The sequence below is a fragment of the Mya arenaria genome, chromosome 4, assembly GCF_026914265.1.
Source record: "Mya arenaria isolate MELC-2E11 chromosome 4, ASM2691426v1".
Taxonomy (NCBI): domain Eukaryota; kingdom Metazoa; phylum Mollusca; class Bivalvia; order Myida; family Myidae; genus Mya; species Mya arenaria.
The window spans coordinates 39,865,130-39,885,261 of NC_069125.1; the positions used below are offsets into that span (position 1 = coordinate 39,865,130).

Below are 20,132 nucleotides of genomic sequence, written 5' to 3' on the forward strand. Positions count from 1 at the left end.
CCCCCCCCCCCCCCCCCCCCTGCGCACAATCACAATATAAACAGCAATATGCATCAATCACAAGGAAGGCGAGTTTGAATAAATGTTTGGATACCATATAGAAGAATGTCTTTACATAATTATGCTCCTAAATGGTTTACCGATTTTTTTGGTGGAAGGTTTTGGTTTTATATTGGTATAATGTCTGTAAGTTTAATGTACAACATATAAATACGATTATCATCTTCAGTCTAGTCAATGATCCTTCTAGTGAAGAATCCATTAAACCAACCGACAGAACGACTGACCTTTCCGACATTTACAAATGTTAACTAGTTCCCTTCTCTGATACCCGATTCAGCGTGAACTTTAGACAGTACATCCAAAGATAGTACAGCCTTTTACTAAGGTGTAATGTTATTTTACACAGAAAAAAATATAGAATAAGTGGTAACCCTATTTAAGGGACTAGACACCAAGTGATACAATTGCAAGAAATAAGAAAATTGTCAAAAACTTAAGAAAAAATTCGTTGTGTACAACCCAATGAATCTTACTTTCTGATGTATCATGTCGCTTCCAACACATGTATCTTTCCCAGTTTTTGCGCATTTTTCCAACTCAAAATTTACTTTGGTCATTTACCGCGTTAATCAAATAGTTTCTATTTTATATATATATATATTATATATATATATATATATATATATATATATATATATATATATATATGATTTAAGCTGGGCAACCACTATGCGTTATTTTTACACGGGGTCTGTTAGATAAGACTTTAAGATGATTGTTGCGTATATCATTTTAATCATGAAAAAATTGTGTATTATCGGCCTCCTACAAGCTTGCTTTTTAAAATTCTGAGTTTGTTTTTAGGAAATACTGTATTTGCCTATTTTGGACCATATGGTGTCTACTCCCTTTAAACCGGAAGCAAGGTAAAACATGTTATAATATATATGATTATATATACAGTACGAACATCTATAGGAAAAAAAAGAAATAGTAAAGTTGATTTATTTATAAACACATAAATGCGAATTTCAAAAGTCATTTTAAATCCAATGACTCCAAGGCTATCACAAAACCTGAACCAGTTTTCTTCGAAAATAGACGAGCTTGACTGCGTTAAAAGTATACATGTATTAACAATCTCCTTGTCCGATGGACGGCAAGAGACGTGTTTCATAGGACGTGACAAAAGGCGCTCGCGAAAATAACTGCCTTGAATCACAAACCTTTAATCTACTGTGATGTACAAGCGTGGCCATTTTAATTATGATGATGCTTTTTTACCATTACGTTAATATAATGTTACCCATTATCACGCATTTATATTCGGTGTTTTTTCTTTATTATCGAAAGCAATTTATTTTATGTTATATCTGCGGCAGGATAAATGATTAGCTCTCACAGGGTTTTATTTGAGGTTTGCTCTGATATATGTGCCAAACAAACTTGATAGTTGTATACAAATTTAATATAATCTTATTTAAATCACGAACTATAGCAAAAAGGATGACCCATTCAGTTGCTGTCCATGGTGAGTCATGATATTATCATTTATTTGTGCCAGCATTATTACAATCAACTAATACTATCTAACGTTACTTATATGTAATAATGGTCAAAGGCAAGATGCCGATTTGCCAATTTTGCTTGTAACATGACTTAATAAGAAAATAGGCAAACAACAAAAGAGTATACTTACGTTCTTGTCCATTCGCGGTAGCAAAAACATAAATGCTAATCACAGCATGACACAATATTGCAGGTACATACAGCATCTTGATATAAAATAACAAATAACCTAATTTTGGACAACACTTGATCAAAGACGCCTTTACACAGTGCGTTAGTCATTTTTCTGACTGTTTCACGTTGACCGTCATCATTTCCACATAATCATAATGTATACAAAGAAAGACAAAAGTTGTTTTTTTGTGTTTTTTTGGAGGCAGGTGGGGGGGGTCCGTTTATTATTAAAACGTGACTCCTTGATAACTAATCATATCTTAGACAAACAGACGCGTGCTTTATCATGGCAATTGTGAGCACACTTAATGCTTACGTCAGGGACAAAATTAATTTGGTTGAGGTTTATGGAAAATAACCAAAAAGAAATTAATACTTAAATTAACTAGTAATAATTATTTATAGACGGCATTTTCTGTAACTTTGATAGTGTTGGTATATTCATAATAGGTGTATGTGTTTTACGTAATAATTTGGGTCGACAGCAATAAAAATACATTAAAAGAATTAACTTCTATTCTAATTGACAATAAAATGTATTGATATTATATTCATTAACATTATCCATATTTTAGGCTTAAGCGTTAGCTCCTGACTTTAGTAATAAATAACAAAAATTCAACTGAGGGCATGTGGAATTGAAAATCATACACGAATGTACCAGATTTCAATGAAAATTAGTTCTTGAAACATATCTGAAATAATGTTTGATTTACAAAATAAGTTGATGTTTAGTTAAAGGTAAGAGTTTTTAATATGTTGCGTATATTAACAGTAAACACTCTTGTAAAGCACGGATATTAAAGGGAGAACTCCTATAAACTGGAAAACCCCTGGCAGTTCTGGGTTCGACCTCTTTGGAACAAGATTGCTTTATAATTCTTAAATAAGGAACTGCGGAGAAGAGAACTTAGATATACTATATGTAATTAATTCAATGCGATTTTTCTCCCTTCTGTACTGCTCTAGCAATGAAATTAGCTGAATGAGTGAGCGAGTGGATGAGTGAGTGGATGAGTGAGTGGATGAGTGAGTGAGTGAGTGAGTGAGTGAGTGAGTGAGTGAGTGAGTGAGTGAGTGAGCGAGCGAGCGAGTGAGTGTGTGGTATGGGGATGAGTGAGCGAGTGGATGAGTGAGTGAGTGAGTGGATGAGTGAGTGAGTGAGTGAGTGGATGAGTGAGTGAGTGGATGAGTGAGTGACTGGATGAGTGAGTGAGTGGATGAGTGAGTGAGTTGAGTGGTTGGGGGATGGGTGAGTGAGTTAGTTTTGCGGGAGTGCGGGCAAGCGAGTATCCAATAGAAGTAATCGTTGCTTAAGCCGTTCAGTGCTTTTATTTCCTTAGCTGGGAGTTATACGAGTGTTAATATACTTATTACTGTAATACATACATTGGCAAGAACAGTAGTTATACATTTAATGGAGTTCCTGTTTATATGTGTAAAGCTTATACCATAGCTCAATCAAACGAGATACACACAACACTATAGGCAAACCACCCATGCATTAGCATATCATTATTAATATACTTTGGGGTGGCAGATCTGACAGAGAAACAGTTGTTTTGAAACTGAATTATGCTTAGTAGATAAATGTATGATAACATAATTAGAAACAACGAATTGCAATGGATAAAACACATACAAAATATATTTGTTAAATGTGGTATGATTTATATTTGGTTTACTTATGAAACGTATTATGTCGCATTTGATTTACTTCCAGTGTATGTCCGCTACGCGAAATGCATCCAACAAAATGCATTGTACATGTCAATAACCTTTATGTTTAAGGTTTTTTTCTACAATTAATTTTTCCTCGCACAAAATTCCTCTGGATAGAATAAACAACAAACTATCTATTCCCTGTATGTATTTATGTACCTTATCATTGCCTTCAACCTATATGTTACTCGTGGAAAAAATGAAAAGATTTATGTAAGTGGTTTATAAATATGTTTATGCAACATGCTCACGAATCTGATCTCAAATTATTGAGACAAACCGAAAAATCTTCACACACTTTCCGTTCTAATCGGCCTTACATGACTATATTCACAGATCGTAACAGGTCGCAGAGCTTTAATTTTAATGTAAAATTGTATAGTACACTTTAAGTAATGGTTGAATATTGTTTGTATGTATTAACACAATTAATGATTTGATGAGACGTAGTTGCATAACCTTATTTTGTGTAAAAAATACTACCGCTTTTAATAATAAAATGTCAAGTTAAGAGTCGATTTAAGGCTATTTTAAGCATACCATGTATAAACTATATAAACGAATGAATTTTAATCACCAAAAAGCTGTTTGTGAGATAAAATGAATATTATAATTGCATTTAAACCATTTTGGTTTGATATCTTACGCCAGATGAGCATTTCATTGCAATACGTTGATTGTCTTTTCGGGGTTTTACCATGTCTTTCCGGGGTTTTAGAATTATATCAACCGCACAAAATCTTATGAAAACTCATTACACCGCTACTTTTAGCAAGCTTATCGTGCAAAACGCATGCCGCAGTCAGTATAATACCAAATTGGTAATGTCAATTAGGTAGTTGACCACCGCTGTTTGAACAGCGCTGGGGTTAATACACACGTGCATTCATTAACTTGTCAAATGTTAAAAATGTTATGTTGATCTGCCATTGTCAGATTCCGATTAAAGGTTATAAAAGTATGCAGGCCTATTGGCCTACAGCCTGACTAATAAACCACAAGTGAATTCGTATTCCAGTGAACTCATAATCAAGTGAACTCATAATCCAGTGAACTCATAATCCAGTGATTTCGAATTCCACCAAGTCGACTCTTGTTTCATTGACCGTTCAAAGGCTGTAATCCAATCATTTATTGATTAAGATTTCTTATATAAATTGTGTTCTTTCGTCATAAAGAAGGAGGAGCCTTACTTTTGTGACCAACGTTTTAACTCATGGAGCAAATTAAGGCACTCTTGTGACTTACGTCTTAACTTATCTTTGAGAAGCAAATAACGTTCAAATTTTGTTGGATATATGGATTTGCCCTTTCATTCAATAGTACCTGAATATAATGCTACTAGCATTATTGTATGGAAGCCAAAAGGAACATACAATAAGAACGGCATACAAATTGTATATCTAAATGCCACAAACAATACAACGCGAACTTTTGTGTTAATACATAAAGACTGTAATACATGTAATAATACCACACAATGAATTAATAAATGAGTTCATGGTAAAAACTACTGTATTGATAAACTAACAATCAAATCATCAACAAAATCATTTCTTTTTCATGGTTAGACATATACGGTTGTCTCACTGTCCATCAGCACCAACTATTTGGTCAGGCCAAATAAATTCCAAAGTTGGTAGCCCAACGGTACACTATGACTTAAACTAAAAGTTATCTCATAACATATAATAGCGCTATAAATTATGAGCAATTATAGCAAAACCAATATTTCTTGCAACGCCACATTGTTCTGCGATGTCAATATTTAACCGGAAGTGCACGTCAAAAGAATAGAGCCGTTAAGACTTTGTTTTGATTAGTTAATTGTCATTTGAGTTGAACAAGACGAATTTTGATGCAATACATGAAAAAGGCGCCTAAATATGTTTAAATGTGAATATATATATATAAATATATATATATTTCTCATAATATAAATGAGGGTAAACATAGGTTTAAACATTCATATAAGTCAGTGAAATAAGCAGGAATAACATGAATTGATGTATAACTATTATAACAATGTAAATAGAAACACGTAAAAGGTTCAATGCTACATGTTCACCCCACCGACCGATCGGGAACTAATAAATCATTTCCCGATAAATGTCTGTGGAGCAATTTTTGGACATGCATGTATGTTGAAAGTATTCCATGCACGTTAGGTTGATAACTAAGTGCGTAATGTCGTTCTTTGAGTTTATAAACAGAACAGAACGGGGCAGAGCTTGTATCGACTTAAACTATACATATTGTCTCGTCATTATAAACATATTTCATTAAATATATATTAAATATAAGTACAAATGAGAAAATTCAAAATATAATACATTTCATGTCAAGAGTAAGAAATATAATGAAATGAAATTGAAAATCAATATTAAAAAGCTAATGAAATGACATAATTGTCTTTACAGGCAATAAATACTATATTTATAAAGGTCTTCCCTCGCCCTATAATGGCTGCACTATGGCTTGTGAGCGCAATCAACTGGAATAAATAACCTAGCAATGCGGTAAACTGCTGACTTAATCCCTGTGTTTCTTATTGTTAAAACATCCGACACGTATGCGCGAGAATATTTATCGATTTTTAAGCGTAGCGCTTTCCCTTGACAAATGGAAATATCCACTGCGCCTGACCAGCGACCAGTACAACATAACACATGTAGGTAGCGATCGTTAACCAATTCACGGCAATCAAGACTGTTGCTTTACAACATATATTAAGAAAAAATTAAATGTTAATGTCGAGTTCTATTTCTTAGTCTTGATGAGAGATCACCTAACAGATTAAACAGCTGTTTTTGTGTATTTGTATTCTTAACGTTGGAATTAACGCTTGAGGACGCCTTTGAAACCTCTGCTATCGGCATCCATCCACCGTTAAGTGTCTGTAAACCTGCACTTGGTCTGTTGACATTCTGTCCTGTGTTGCTATTTGGAGGTTGATTACCCTTTGTAGAAGAGCTATCCACTTGCCCCGTCCGACTGCCGGAATCAACGGAGGTACTAATATTCACTTCCTTAAATACTGTTACGGGAATACCAGCACCGAGCAATGAGCCTTGCCACTGGCTATCGCCGACTGAACCTAGCCCGATTTCTACTCCACGAGTCTCCCCAGGTGATGATTGTAAAGGTCGAAGTGCTTCGCCAGGATTGAAAAATCCGAGCGGCTCACCGGAGTGCACGGCCGACTGGTCATCGGGTGTAAGGCCTGAGTCTGGTCGTTCAGTTAGATTGCCAGGTTGCCCAAGAGGATCAAATTGATTTGCTCCACCAGAATTCCATTGGCCTAAATCAATTGGTCCAATCAGAGTTTCTGATGGACGAACCTGGATACCATCGCTTGGACCAAATATAGACCTCCCGATATCTATTCCAGGAAGAATTTGGCCCTGGTTCATTTGACCTTTGGTGAGGAAAGACATATAATTAGTTACATCCAGGTAGATCATAAAATACATTCGGACAGAAAAAGGATGAAGCAGTAATCTTGAGGAAAATGAAATTATTTAAGAACGGCCTATCCTTATATATATATATATATATATATATATATATATATATATATATATATATATATATATATATATATATATATATATATATATATTTATATATATATATATATATATATATGTCATATTGCGACATATGAACATTAAGCAATAGAGATGTCCTAAAGTAGGGGGTTCAGTTCAAAGAACCGTTGTACTGGTCGAAACATATAAGCTTTTTGGAATTAAAAAGTACTGTAATTGTGATTGATAAATACCTATCTGTCGTAGATTATGAGACGCCACTTGAACCTGCAGTCTAAGTTCCTGCAATCGTTTTTCCAGTAGCTTCTCTTCCTGTTGTCGTAGTTTCTGAAGTCTCTGTTCATGCAGCCTCTGTTCTTCCATTCTCTGTTCATGCAATCTCTGTTCATTTAGTTTCTGTTCCAGAAGGTTCTGCTCTCGCAGTTTTTGTTCCTGCAATCTCTGTTCCTTCAGTCTCTGTTCCTCCAGTTTTTGTTCCTGCAATCTCTGTTCCTTCAGTCTCTGTTCCTCCAGTTTTTGTTCCAGCAGTCTCTGTTCTCGCAGTTTTTGTTCCTGCAATCTCTGTTCCTGGAGTTTCTGTTCTCGTAGTCTCTGTTTCTCCAGACTCTGTTCCAGGCGTTTCTGCTGTTCCTGAATTTCCTGTTGCTTCCTCCTTTTCTCAAGTAGCCGTAGTCTGATAGATGCCATTCTATCTATCTTTATAGGTGCAGGTGTGCTAGTTACTGTGCGATGACTGTTTTGTTTATGTTTAAACAGTTGAAACTGTTCCAGCCACGATGGCCCGACTGGTAAACCTATTTTTTGAAATTGTAACATTAATGTCATTTAGAAAACGTTCCTAAACAAAGCATATGATGGACGATAGATACGCTCATGTGTCATTGAAAGTGAAAATGGATAGAAATTGAGAGAATCTGTGTGTTTTAGAAACTAGGGTGTCTTATCTGTTCAATATATTTATTGAGCAGTTATATTTTAGCTCTTTAACGGTTCTGAAGTCGTTTATGCACAATTAAATGTTTGTCCCCAAAATCTGATTCCCAATTCAGCGTGAACTTTAGACATTTTATCCAAAGATAGTACAGCCTTTTACCAAGTATGATTACTAGAAGTCTTAAGACGTGTTTAAATCTGCATAAAAGTACATTTGAGAAAAATCCGTCTTTTGATATTGTTGTTTGCACTTAAATACACAGAAAAACGGGGCCTTGGATAGAATGATCATCGGAACTTCTACAATGAATCAATGCTCGATATTTTGCGTATAGGTATACTTCTTTAAGAAAGAAAGACTTTTAGATTTTTAAAACATGCCCCTGTTGAGAAATGATAGTTAAAAAGTATTTTCTTTAATCATTTATTGTTTTGGAATTCAAAATGAGTGTCTGGCTCCTTAGTCACATGCTTAAAGATAAACAGACCAGACGTTGAGAAAGTGTGTGCATTTGTTTGTATGGTACTCGTATACATATTAACCCTATGTCTTAATTTATATTTTATTTCATGAGCACTTAATTGGCATTGAGTTCAATTTTTGCCCTGGTAAACATACACTAGCACGTAGAATTATTCATAATACTCTTTTATAAGCAGTTAACCAGTTCATGAAAAGTAAAAGATTTTGAAAGCTGGAGTTGGTACATCATTGTTGTTAAAAAGTTATGATAAACTTCTGCTGTAAATGTGTGCCAAAGTTTATTTTGAGCAACGACGGATACCTGTTGGCGGCATATTCTGTGATGGGGACGATGGAGATGGCGGTGGATATTCGGGCTGAACATTGAGTTTTTCCAGCAGCCTACTTCCCTTCTCTAGCCGCGACCGCAGCTTCTGTCTCTCCAAATTGTGCCAGCGCGTAAGTCGTGAACTTGCTGTATAAGGAAAATATCAACCAAATTACAATGACCTTGACCTATGGAAGCGCAACTAATAGGTGATATATATATATATATATACATTGTGAGTCATACTGAATACCACACAATTTGTTATATTATCATGCCATCATTTCCTGTTTAAACACAGTAATTACAGCACGTCTTTTAAACAAAATCACAATATCAAGACGAAATATCACGTTTTCTTCGTAATATATATCTATGTATATATACATACTTTGAAATTATATGAATAAGTTTATATATATATATATATATATATATATATATATATATATATATATATATATATATATATATATATATATATATATATAAACTTATTCATTGTTATGTGAATATAAATGCGAATTTCAAACATCATATTAAATCAAACGACCACAAGACTATCACAAAATCTAAACCATTTCTCTCCGAAAAACAGATGGGCTTAACAGCGTCAAAAGTGTACATGTATTAACATTTTCCTTGTCCGAAAGAGTAAAACGCGGTTCATACGGCGTACCATAAGACGTTCGCGAAAGTTACTGTCTGTAATCATAAACTTTTAACCTACTGTAATTCACAAGCCTTACCATTTTAATTATGATTTTAAATTATTTTTTTAACCATGAACCTAATACAATATACATTTTTTTCGCAAGAATATTCGGAGTTTTTTTAATTTATGTATCGAAAGGAATTAATTTTATGTTATAATTGCGGCGGGCTAAATGATTAGCTATCACAAGATTTTATTTGCGGTTTGCTTTTTGCATAAATATAGCTTTTTGCATAAATATTGCTCTGATAGATGTGCCAAATAAACATGACAATTGTATACAAATGTAATATAATCCTATCTAAATACGTACTCAAGCAAAACGGATGGCCCTTTCAGTTGCTGTCCATGGTAAGTCATGGTATTTTGGTATTTTCCTTTATTTGCGCCAGCATTATTACAATCAAGCAATAATAATTGACGTTACTTATATCTTAATAATGTAATGATCAAAGGCAAGATGCCGATTTGCCAATATAACTTGAAACATGAATTGAAAAGGAAATAGGCAAACAACAAAAGATTATGCTTACGTTCTTGTCCATTTGTTGAAACAAAAACTCCAATCCAAATCACGGCATGACACAATCTTGCAGGTAAATATAGCATTTTGAAATAAAAAAAAATATTATTGGCAAAACTTGATCAAAAGCGCCCTCACAGTACGTTAGAAATTTTCCTACTCTTTCACGTTGACCGCCTTCATTTCCACATATAATATATACAAAGAAATGTAAAAGTTTTGGGGGGGTTTTCCGTTTATTATCGAAACGTGCCTCTTTAACTTATCATTTCTTAGACCAATGATGTGTGTTTTATGCAACAGCGCACACTTAATGTTTACGTCAGAGATGAAATAAATTTGGTTGAAGTTTATAGAAAAATAACCTAAACAAAATTACGACTTCAATTAACTACTAATGCTTATATAACAGCGCTAACAGTGCGAATTTATTTATATTTAAATAATTAAGGAGAATGATGAATGATCTTTCACAAGCGTAATACATTATTAAAATAGATTTAAGTTATATTGAAAAATGATGTTCTTACATAATTATTATCAATGGGATCTTCATTTTTGTCGGTAAATTTGATACTTTCGGTTTATTTATAATAACTTTATGTTTCATACGTAACAATTTTGGTCGACAACAATTAAAATGCGTTAAAAGAATTAAATTATATTCTTATTGTTAATAAACAGTATTAATATTTTATTTATTAGCATTTATCTTCACCTTTTCTCAGCTGTGAGTTCATACGAAGTTTATACTAATTCATCGTTTAAGCCCATTGTTCAAAATACAACAGCAAAATAAACTGCCGACAATGTTTCAATCACGAGGTAAGCGAGTTCGAATAAATAATCGGTAAGAGTCGATGAAAGTCTTTGCAATAAAAGTACAATTGCAGTCATTTACAAAATCTATTGTTGCGAAGAGAAATCTGAAAATGTTGTTTTAATTGATTTCAAAAGACGCACGACATGATAAATTGACCACAACTATTTGAAGGGCGAGTTTTGTTGGCTGTTAAGTCTTCTTTGCATAGGTTTGAGCTGATGTGTTCGCTTGCATATCAAGTGGTTTTGCGACAAAGTTGCTGCTCGTCCTAAGCAATTTTGAACTTACTAATTATATTTGCCCTTTAAACACCAGAAAAGAACAGAATACTAATACTTTTAATACCAATATCTACCTTTTTATCGACTACACAAGTATTGTTAAAGAGTATTAAGTGTAGGTTTTTCAAGATGACTGGAAATGTGAATAAAAGTAGACAGCGTAGTGAAAACCAACAATTATGATTACTCATACATAAATATATATACTTGCAAAACTTATTATAACATTGACTCGTAATTGGCCTATCGTTTCAAATTTTATGGACATATAATTCAGAGCTGTAAGTAATGATTAATGTTTTCAATCAAAAATACATTATTCAGTTATTTCAGTATCGATTGGCCTTCTTGACGCATCCAATGAAATAAACCCAGCCATTTGATTAGTTTAATAATTCGCAAACAACGTTTAATTCCTCTGATGATTTGTGTATAAGTCGATGAAAATTGTTTGCAAAATTACTGCGCCAGTTTACAACATATTATTGTCCTGAAACTTAGTCGACATTATCGCCATGAAGTAAACAAGAGCATAACATAATATTTCACGAGTCTTGGTCAAGCCGTTCAAGAGTTGTATACGAGATTGAGTCCTTTAATGTACATTTACTGTTCTACGCATTCCAGAAAGGTTCACAAAGCTGGTAGGTGACCGGGCCGTTCTTTCAGAAACACGCTGCACAATATGAAACACAATTTAATCGTATAAGAAAATAACAAGAATACAATTAGTTAAGTTGCAACGGGACTAAACATGTGTGGCACTGACGAAGGTGATGAAGTGGCGATTGTCAAGAAAATCATGCTTGCAACGTAATTGAAAAGGATGGGGAGATGTAAAGTTGGACCATACTGAATGGTAAATAAAAAGAACGACATAGTTTAACAGTATCTTTAACGAAAATGCAAAACAAATGTTGACAAGTATGGGGATAACACGAAAATATAACACATGAAAATGTTAATGCAATTAAGAAATTATTGCCGCCATTATCGAATTCTCAATATCCCCAGTTATGTTCAACAAACACAAATGTGAGCAATATCAAAAAGCAATTCAATAATAAAGCACTAAAATATATCAATGCATGTGAAAAATAAGAGTGTGCTTGCTTGCTTGCACGTACAGTGTGTCATTTATCTTATATCAACATTGTATAGCAAACCAATCAGCTTAAACATACAACCTGTCTATACCGACAGCGAAAGTTGGACGCAGTTGAAAAAGTTGAAGACAAAGCTTCAGGTATTATGCGCTGTAAGTATCGATCATGTGTTTCCGGTTCGGATAGAAAAATCTGATCCGAGGACAAGTGCGTTGGTAGTTTACGTGGCTTTACGAGTTTCCGGCTTCACAACGTGCGCGAGAGTAAATTATTTTCATCAAAAAACGGATATACATGATTGATATCTTTATTTCTTGTTTTTTCAAATTTGTGTTGCTCTTCAAAAATGATATAATTTTAAAACGCATATAATTATACATTCAAAAATTTCAAATGTCCGCGGTGTTGCACGTGACACACAATTGGTTTGGAATGTCGATTTTGTGTAAAAATATATTACAGCTCTTAATAATAAAATTTAAGAGTCAATTTAAGACTATTTTAAACATACAATGTATAAACTATATAAACGAATGAATTTTAATCACCAAAAAAGCTGTTTGTGGAATAAAATGAAATATTATAATTCCATTTAAAACATTTTGGTTTGATATCTTACGCTAGATGAGCATTTCATTGCATCTTCAATACGATGATTGTCTTTTCGGGATTTTACCATATCTTTCCGGGGTTTTACCAAAAATACGGGTTCATTTCCAGGAAATAAATCTGCCCGAATCCTATGACCCTGATTCTATTATCAACCGATAGTATATTACCCTCGCCAGTGGCGAAAATGTAAACACATAGATATAAGGTAAGTGAGCTTATTAGAATTATATCAACCGCACAAAATATAATGAAAACTCATTACACCGCTACTTTTAGCAAGCTTATCGTGCAAAACGCATGCCGCAGTCAGTATAATAACAAATCGGTAATGTCAATTCGGTAGTTGACCACCGCTGTTTGAACAGCGCTGGGGTTAATACACACGTGTGTGCATTAACTTGTCACATGTTAAAAATGCTATGTTGATCTGCCATTGTCAGATTCCGATTAAAGTTTATAAAGGTATGCAGGCCTATTGGACTACAGCCTGACCAGTAAACAAGTGAACTCGTATTCCAGTGAACTCATAATCCAGTGAACTCTTAATCCAGTGAACTCATAATCCAGAGATTTCGAATTCCACCAAGTCGACTCTTGTTTCATTGACCGTTTAAAGGCGGTAATCCAATCATTTATTGATTAAGATTTCTTATATAAATTGTGTTCTTTCGTCATAATGGAAGAAGGAGCCTTACTTTTGTGGCCAACGTTTTAACTCATGGAGCAAATTAAGGCACTCTTGTGACTTACGTCTTAACTTATCTTTGAGAAGCAAATAACGTTCAAATTTTGTTGGATATATGGATTTGCCCTTTCATTCAATAGTACCTTAATATAATGCTACTAGCACTATTGTATGGAAGCCAAAAGGAACATACAATACGAACGGCATACAAATTGTATATCTAAATGCCACAAACAATACAACGCGAACTTTTTGTGTTAATACATAAAGAGTGTAAAATATTTTAAAACAATACCACACAATGAATGAATGAATGAGTTCACGGTAAAAACGACTGCATTGAAAAACTAACAATCAAATCATTTTTCATGGTTAGACATTAACGGTTGTCTCACTGTCCAACACCACCAACTATTTGGTCAGGTCAAGTAAATTCCAAAGCTGGTAGCCCAACGGTACAACATGACTTAAGCTAATAACTATCTCAAAACATATTATAGCGCTTTAAATTATGAGCAATTATAGCAAACCAATATTTCTTGCAACGCCACATTGTTCTGCGATGTCAATATTTAACCGGAAGTGCACGTCAAAAGAATAGAGCCGTTGAGACTTTGTTTTGATTAGTTAATTGTCATTTGAGTTGAACAAGACGAATTTTGATGCAATACATGAAAAAGGCGGCTAAATAGGTTTAAATGTGAATATATATATATTTCTCATAATTCAAATGAGGGTAAACATAGGTTTAAACATTCATATAAGTCAGTGAAATAAGCAGGAATAACATGAATTGATGTATAACTATTATAACAATGTAAATAGAAACACGTAAAAGGTTCAATGCTAAATGTTCACCCCACCGACCGATCGGGAACTAATAAATCATTTCCCGGTAAATGTCTGTGGAGCAATTTTTGGACATGCATGTATGTTGAAACAGCGACCAGTACAACATAACACATGTTAGTATCGACCGTTTAACTACTCACGTCCATCAAAACTGTTGCTTTACAACATACATTAAGAAAAATTGAAAGAAATGTGTTTTTGATAAGTATTCAGTTTTTACAATCTTAAAATTATCCAAAGACCCTTTCCCATTGAAAGTTGTCAACAAGTATTCCTACAGAATCGGCCTGGAGGCCACGTCTACAAAATGCGAGATATATAAAAATAGAGGTTTGTTTAAATCAGCCTTAACTGCTGGATAACCGTATTAACATAGTAGAAATCGAATCTCATTTGTGGTAGTTTTCACAGACAACTGTCGTCTCTAATCCACAAATCATGGCACACCTTTTTATCTATCGAATTATTCGCTACTAGAGCAGACCCTCATACAGCTTAATCAACATTAAAAACTTAATCATGTAGGTGAACATACTTAAATTGTGTTTTTTAATTATCTATGTTATTAGAAATCATTTATAAATACTAAATAGTTTTGGATGAAAAAGTTTGAATATTTAAAACAAATGCATATATGGTTAGGACAATTGTTGTCCCTATCTATATGCGCGAATGAAAAAGTGGATTCAAATTTTAATGTAGAGCTCTATTTTTTAGTTTTGATGAGAGATCACCTAACAGATTAAACGGCTGTTTTTGTGCATTTTTATTCTTAACGTTGGAATTAACGCTTGAGGACGCCCTTGAAACCTCTGCTATTGGCATCCATCCACCGTTAAGTGTCTGTAAACCTGCACTTGGTCTGTTGACATTCTGTCCTGTGTTGCTATTCAGAGGTTGATTAACGTTTGTAGAAGAGATATCCACTTGCCCTGTCCGACTGCCGGAATCAACGGAGGTACTGATATTCACTTCCTTAAATTCTGTGACGGGAATACCTGCACCGAGCAATGAGCCTTGCCACTGGCTATCCCCGACTGAACCTAGCCCGATTTCTACACCACGAGCCTCCCCAGGTGATGATTGTAAAGGTTGAAGCGCTTCGCCAGGATTGAAAAATCCGAGCGGCTCACCGGAGTGAACGGCCGACTGGTCATCGGGTGTAAGGCCTGAGTCTGGTGGTTCAGTTAAATTGCCAGGTTGCCCAAGAGGATCAAATTGATTTGCTCCAACTGAATTCCATTGGCCTAAATCAATTGGTCCAATCAGAGTTTCTGATGGACGAACCTGGATACCATCGCTTGGACCAAATAAAGAGCTCCCGATGTCTATTCCTGGAAGAATTTGGCCCTGGTTCATTTGACCTTTGGTGAGGAAAGACATATAATTAGTTACATGCAGGTAAATCATATTATACATTCGGACAGAAAAAGAAGGAAGCAGTAATCTTGAGGACAACGAAAATATTTAAGAAAGGCCTATCCTTATTTATATGTCATATTGCGACATATGAACATTAAGAAAACATATATCAAAGCAGTAAAAATAGAAGTGTCCTAAAGAAACAAAGAACTGTTGTACTGGTCGAAACATATGAGTTTTTTGGCATTAAAAAGTACTGTAATTGTGATTGATAAATACCTATATGTCGTAGATTATGAGACGCCCCTTGAATCTGCAGTCTAAGTTCATGCAATCGTTTTTCCAGTAGCAACTCTTCCTGTCGTCGCAGTTTCTGAAGTCTCTGTTCCTGTAGCCTCTGTTCTGCCATTCTCTGTTTATGCAATCTCTGATCCTCAAGTTTCTGTTCCAGGAGTTTCTGTTCACGCAGTTTTTGTTCCTGCAATCTCTGTTCCTTCAGCCTCTGTTCCTCCAGTTTCTGTTCCAGAAGTTTCTGTTCTCGCAGTTTTTGTTCCTGCAATCTCTGTTCCTGGAGTTTCTGTTCTAGTAGTCTCTGCTTCTCCAGTCTCTGTTCAAGAAGTTTCTGCTCTTGCACTCTCTGTTCCTGAATTTCCTGTTGCTTCCTCTTTTTCTCTAGTAGCCGTAGTCTGATAGATGCCATTCTATCTATGTTTATAGGTGTAGGTGTGCTAGTGACTCCGCGATGACTGTTTAGTATATGTTTAACCAGTTGAAACTGTTCCAGCCACGATGGCCCGACTGGTAAACCTATTTTTTGAAATTGTAACATTAATGTCATTTAGAAAACGTTCCTAAACAAAACATATGATGGACGATAGATACGCTCATGTGTCATTGAAAGTAAAAATGGATTCAAACTGAGAGAATCTGTGTGTTTTAGAAACTATGGGGTCTTATCTGTTACAAAATGTTCCATATGTTCAACATATTTGATGTGCATTTAAGTTTAAGCTCTTTAACGGTTTTGAAGTCGTTTATGCACAATTAAATGTTTGTCCCAAAAATCTGATTCCCAATTCAGAGTGAACTTTAGAAAGTTTATCCAAAGATAGTACAGCCTTTCACCAAGTATGAATACTAGTAGTCTTAAGACGTGTTTGAATCTGCATAAAAGTAAATGAGAGACAAATCCGTCTTTTGTTCTTGTTGTTTGCACTTAAATACACAGAAAAACAGGGCCTTGGATAGAATGATCATCGGAACTTTTAGATTTTTAAAACATGCCTCTGTTAAGCAAGAATTGTAAAAAAAGTGTTTACTTAAATCATTTATTGTTTTAGAATTCAGAATGTGTGTCTGGATCCTTAGTCACATGCTTGAGAAAGTGTGTGCATTTGTTTGTAAGGTACTCGTATACATATTAACCCTATGTCTTAATTTAAATTTTATTTCATTAGCACTTAATTGGCATTGAGTTCAATTTTTGCACTGGTAAACATACACTAGCTCTTGGAATTATTAATGATTCTCTTTTATAAGCAGTTAACCAGTTCTTGAAAAACAACATAATTTACAGTTGGAGTTGGTACATCATTGTTATGATAAACTTCTGCTGGACTTGTAAATGTGTGCCAAAGTTTATTTTGAGCAATGACGGATACCTGTTGGCGGCATATTCTGTGAAGGGGACGATGGAGATGGCGGTGGATATTCGGGCTGAACATTGAGTTTTTCCAGCAGCCTACTTCCCTTCTCTAGTCGCGACCGCAGCTTCTGTTTCTCCAAATTGTGCCAGCGCGTAAGTCGTGAACTTGCTGTAGAAGAAAAAACCAAATTACAATGAACTTGACTTATGGAGTCGCGACTTATAGGTGATATATATATATATATATATATATATATATATATATATATATATATATATATATATATATATATATATATATATATATATTGTGACACATACTAAATACCACATAATTTGTTACATTATCATGCCGTCATTTCCTGTTTAAACAAAGTAACTACCGCACGTCTTTTAAACAAAATCACAATATCAAGACGATAGCACGTTTTCTTCATAAGATTTATATATATATATATACATACTTTTGGAATTCGCATTTATATTCACATATAAGTATATACTTATTTATTTATATGTGAATATAAATGCGAATTTCAAACATCATTTTAAATCAAACGACCATATGACTATCACAAAACCTAAAACATTTCTCTCCGAAAAACAGACGGGCTTAACAGCGTCAAAAGTTTACATATATTAACAGTCTCCTTGTCCGAAGGATTAAAATGCGGTTTATATGACGTAACATAGGACGCTCGCGAAAATAACGGTCTGGAATCACAAACCTTTAACCTACTATGATTCAAAAGCGTTACCATTTTAATTATGTTTAAAATGATTTTTTAAGCTGCCTATTTTCTGAACCATTAATCTTATACAATGTACACCATTATCACGCATTTATATTCACGAGTTTGTTTATTTATTTATCAAAAGCAATTTATTTTATGTTATATCTGCGGCAGGATAAATGATTAGCTCTCACAAGGTTTTATTTGCGGTTTGCTCTGATAGATGTGCCAAACAAACATGACAATTGTATACAAATGTAATATAATCCTATTTAAATACGAACTTAAGCAAAAGGGATGATCCTTCTAGTTGCTGTCCATTGTGAGTCATTATATTTTGGTATTTTTATTTATTTGCGCCAGCATTATTACAATCAAGCAATAATATTTAACGTTACTTAAATGTTAATAATGGTCAAAGGCAAGATGCCGATTTGCCAATATAACTTGAAACATGAATTAAAAAGGAAATTGACAAACAACAAAAGATAATGCTTACGTTCTTGTCCATTTGTTGAAACAAAAACTCCAATCCAAATCACAGCATGGCACAATCTTGCAGGTAAATTTAGCATTTTGATATAATAAAAAAATATTATTAACAACACTTGATCAACGACACCCTTGCAGTACGTTAGAAATGTTCCTACTCTTTCAGGTTGACCGTCTTCCTTTCCACATAGAATATAAACAAAGAATGGTAAAAGTTTTTGGGGGGGGTTTCTGTTTATTATCAAAAGGTGACTCCTTAATAACTTATCATTTCTTAGACCAATGACGCGTGTTTTATCGCGGCAATTGTGCAACAGCGTATTCTTAATGTTTACGTCAGAGATAAAATTAATTTGGTTGAGGTTTATAGAAAAATAATCTTAAAGAAATTACGACTTTAATTAACTACTAATGATTATATATAGGCGGGAGCAGTGCGAATTTATATAAATTTAAATACTAAATGAGAGTGATGAATGATCTTACACAAGCGTTAAACATTACTAAGATAGATTTAATTAATACTGAATAATGGTGTTCTTACGATATTATTATCAATGGGATCTTCTTCTTTTTAAATTTGATACTTTTAGTTTATTTATAATGGCTTTATATATTATACGTTATAATTTTGGTCGACAACAATTAAAATGCGTTAAAAGAATGAAATTATATTTTAATAGTCAATAAAATGTATTAATAATATATTCATTGGCATTTATCTTCACTTTTTCTCAGCTGCGAGTTCATAGGAAGTTTATACTAATTCATCGTTTAAGCCCATTGTTCAAAATACAACAGCAAAATAAAATGTCGACAATGTATCAATCACGAGGTAAGCGAGTTCGAATAAATAATCGGTATGAGTCGATAAAAGTCTTCTTTGAAATAAAAGTACAATTTACCAAATGCAGTCATTTACAAAATCTATTGTTGCGAAGAGCAATCTGAAAATGTTGTTTTTTTGGTATCAAAAGGCGCACGACATGATAAACTGACCACAACTATTTAAAGGGCAAAAAGGGCGAGTTTTGTTGGCTGTTAAGTCTTCTTTACATAGGTTTGAGCTGATGTGTTCGCTTGCATATCAAGTGGTTTTGCGACAAAGTTGCCGCTCGACCTCTGCAATTTGAACTCATTAATTATATTTGCCTATAACTTCAGAAAAAGACAGAATACCAATACTTTTAATACCGATATCTACCTTTTTATCTACTACACATGCATTATTAAAGAGTATTCAGTGTAGGTTTTTACGAGATTGAGTCCTTTAATGTAAATATACCGGTAAAATGAAATAATTGTTAGCGTAAGCGCACCAGAAAGGTTCACAAAGCTGGTAGGTGACCGGTCCGTTCTTTCAGAAAAACGCTGCACAATATGCAAACACAATTTAGTCGTATAAGAAAATAACAAGAATACAATACTTAAGTTGCGAAGGGACTAAACATGAGTGGCACTGAAGAAGGTGATGAAGTGGCGATTGTCAAGAAAATCATGCTTGCAACGTAATTGAAAAGGATGGGGAGATGAAAAACTGGAACACACTGGATGGAAAA

The 20,132-nt window shown here is 34.0% G+C and overlaps 1 protein-coding gene across 1 annotated transcript; it reads right to left on the reverse strand.

Annotated features, from left to right (window-relative positions):
- Positions 1-3,622: 3,622 nt before the first annotated feature.
- LOC128230798 (histone-lysine N-methyltransferase 2D-like) lies at positions 3,623-18,982 on the reverse strand. Its single transcript, XM_052943239.1, has 8 exons — positions 18,581-18,982; positions 17,364-17,516; positions 15,982-16,509; positions 15,046-15,704; positions 11,704-11,761; positions 8,738-8,890; positions 7,253-7,813; positions 3,623-6,886 (listed from the first exon to the last, which is right to left on the reverse strand). Exons 1-8 carry the CDS (start codon positions 18,654-18,656, stop codon positions 6,216-6,218), a joined length of 2,859 nt encoding a protein of 952 aa, XP_052799199.1. The 5' UTR covers positions 18,657-18,982; the 3' UTR covers positions 3,623-6,215.
- Positions 18,983-20,132: the final 1,150 nt, after the last annotated feature.

What these genes read in the sequence shown, in the direction of transcription:
- LOC128230798 (XM_052943239.1), bottom strand. Translation starts at nt 18,656, where the DNA reads ATGCTAAATTTACCTGCAAGATTGTGCCATGCTGTGATTTGGATTGGA. An exon ending in ACAGAATATGCCGCCAACAG is followed by an intron (nt 16,510 to 17,363) that starts GTATCCGTCATT and finishes TTCAAAAAATAG; the next exon opens with GTTTACCAGTCGGGCCATCG. An exon ending in TCATAATCTACGACATATAG is followed by an intron (nt 15,705 to 15,981) that starts GTATTTATCAAT and finishes TCCTCACCAAAG; the next exon opens with GTCAAATGAACCAGGGCCAA.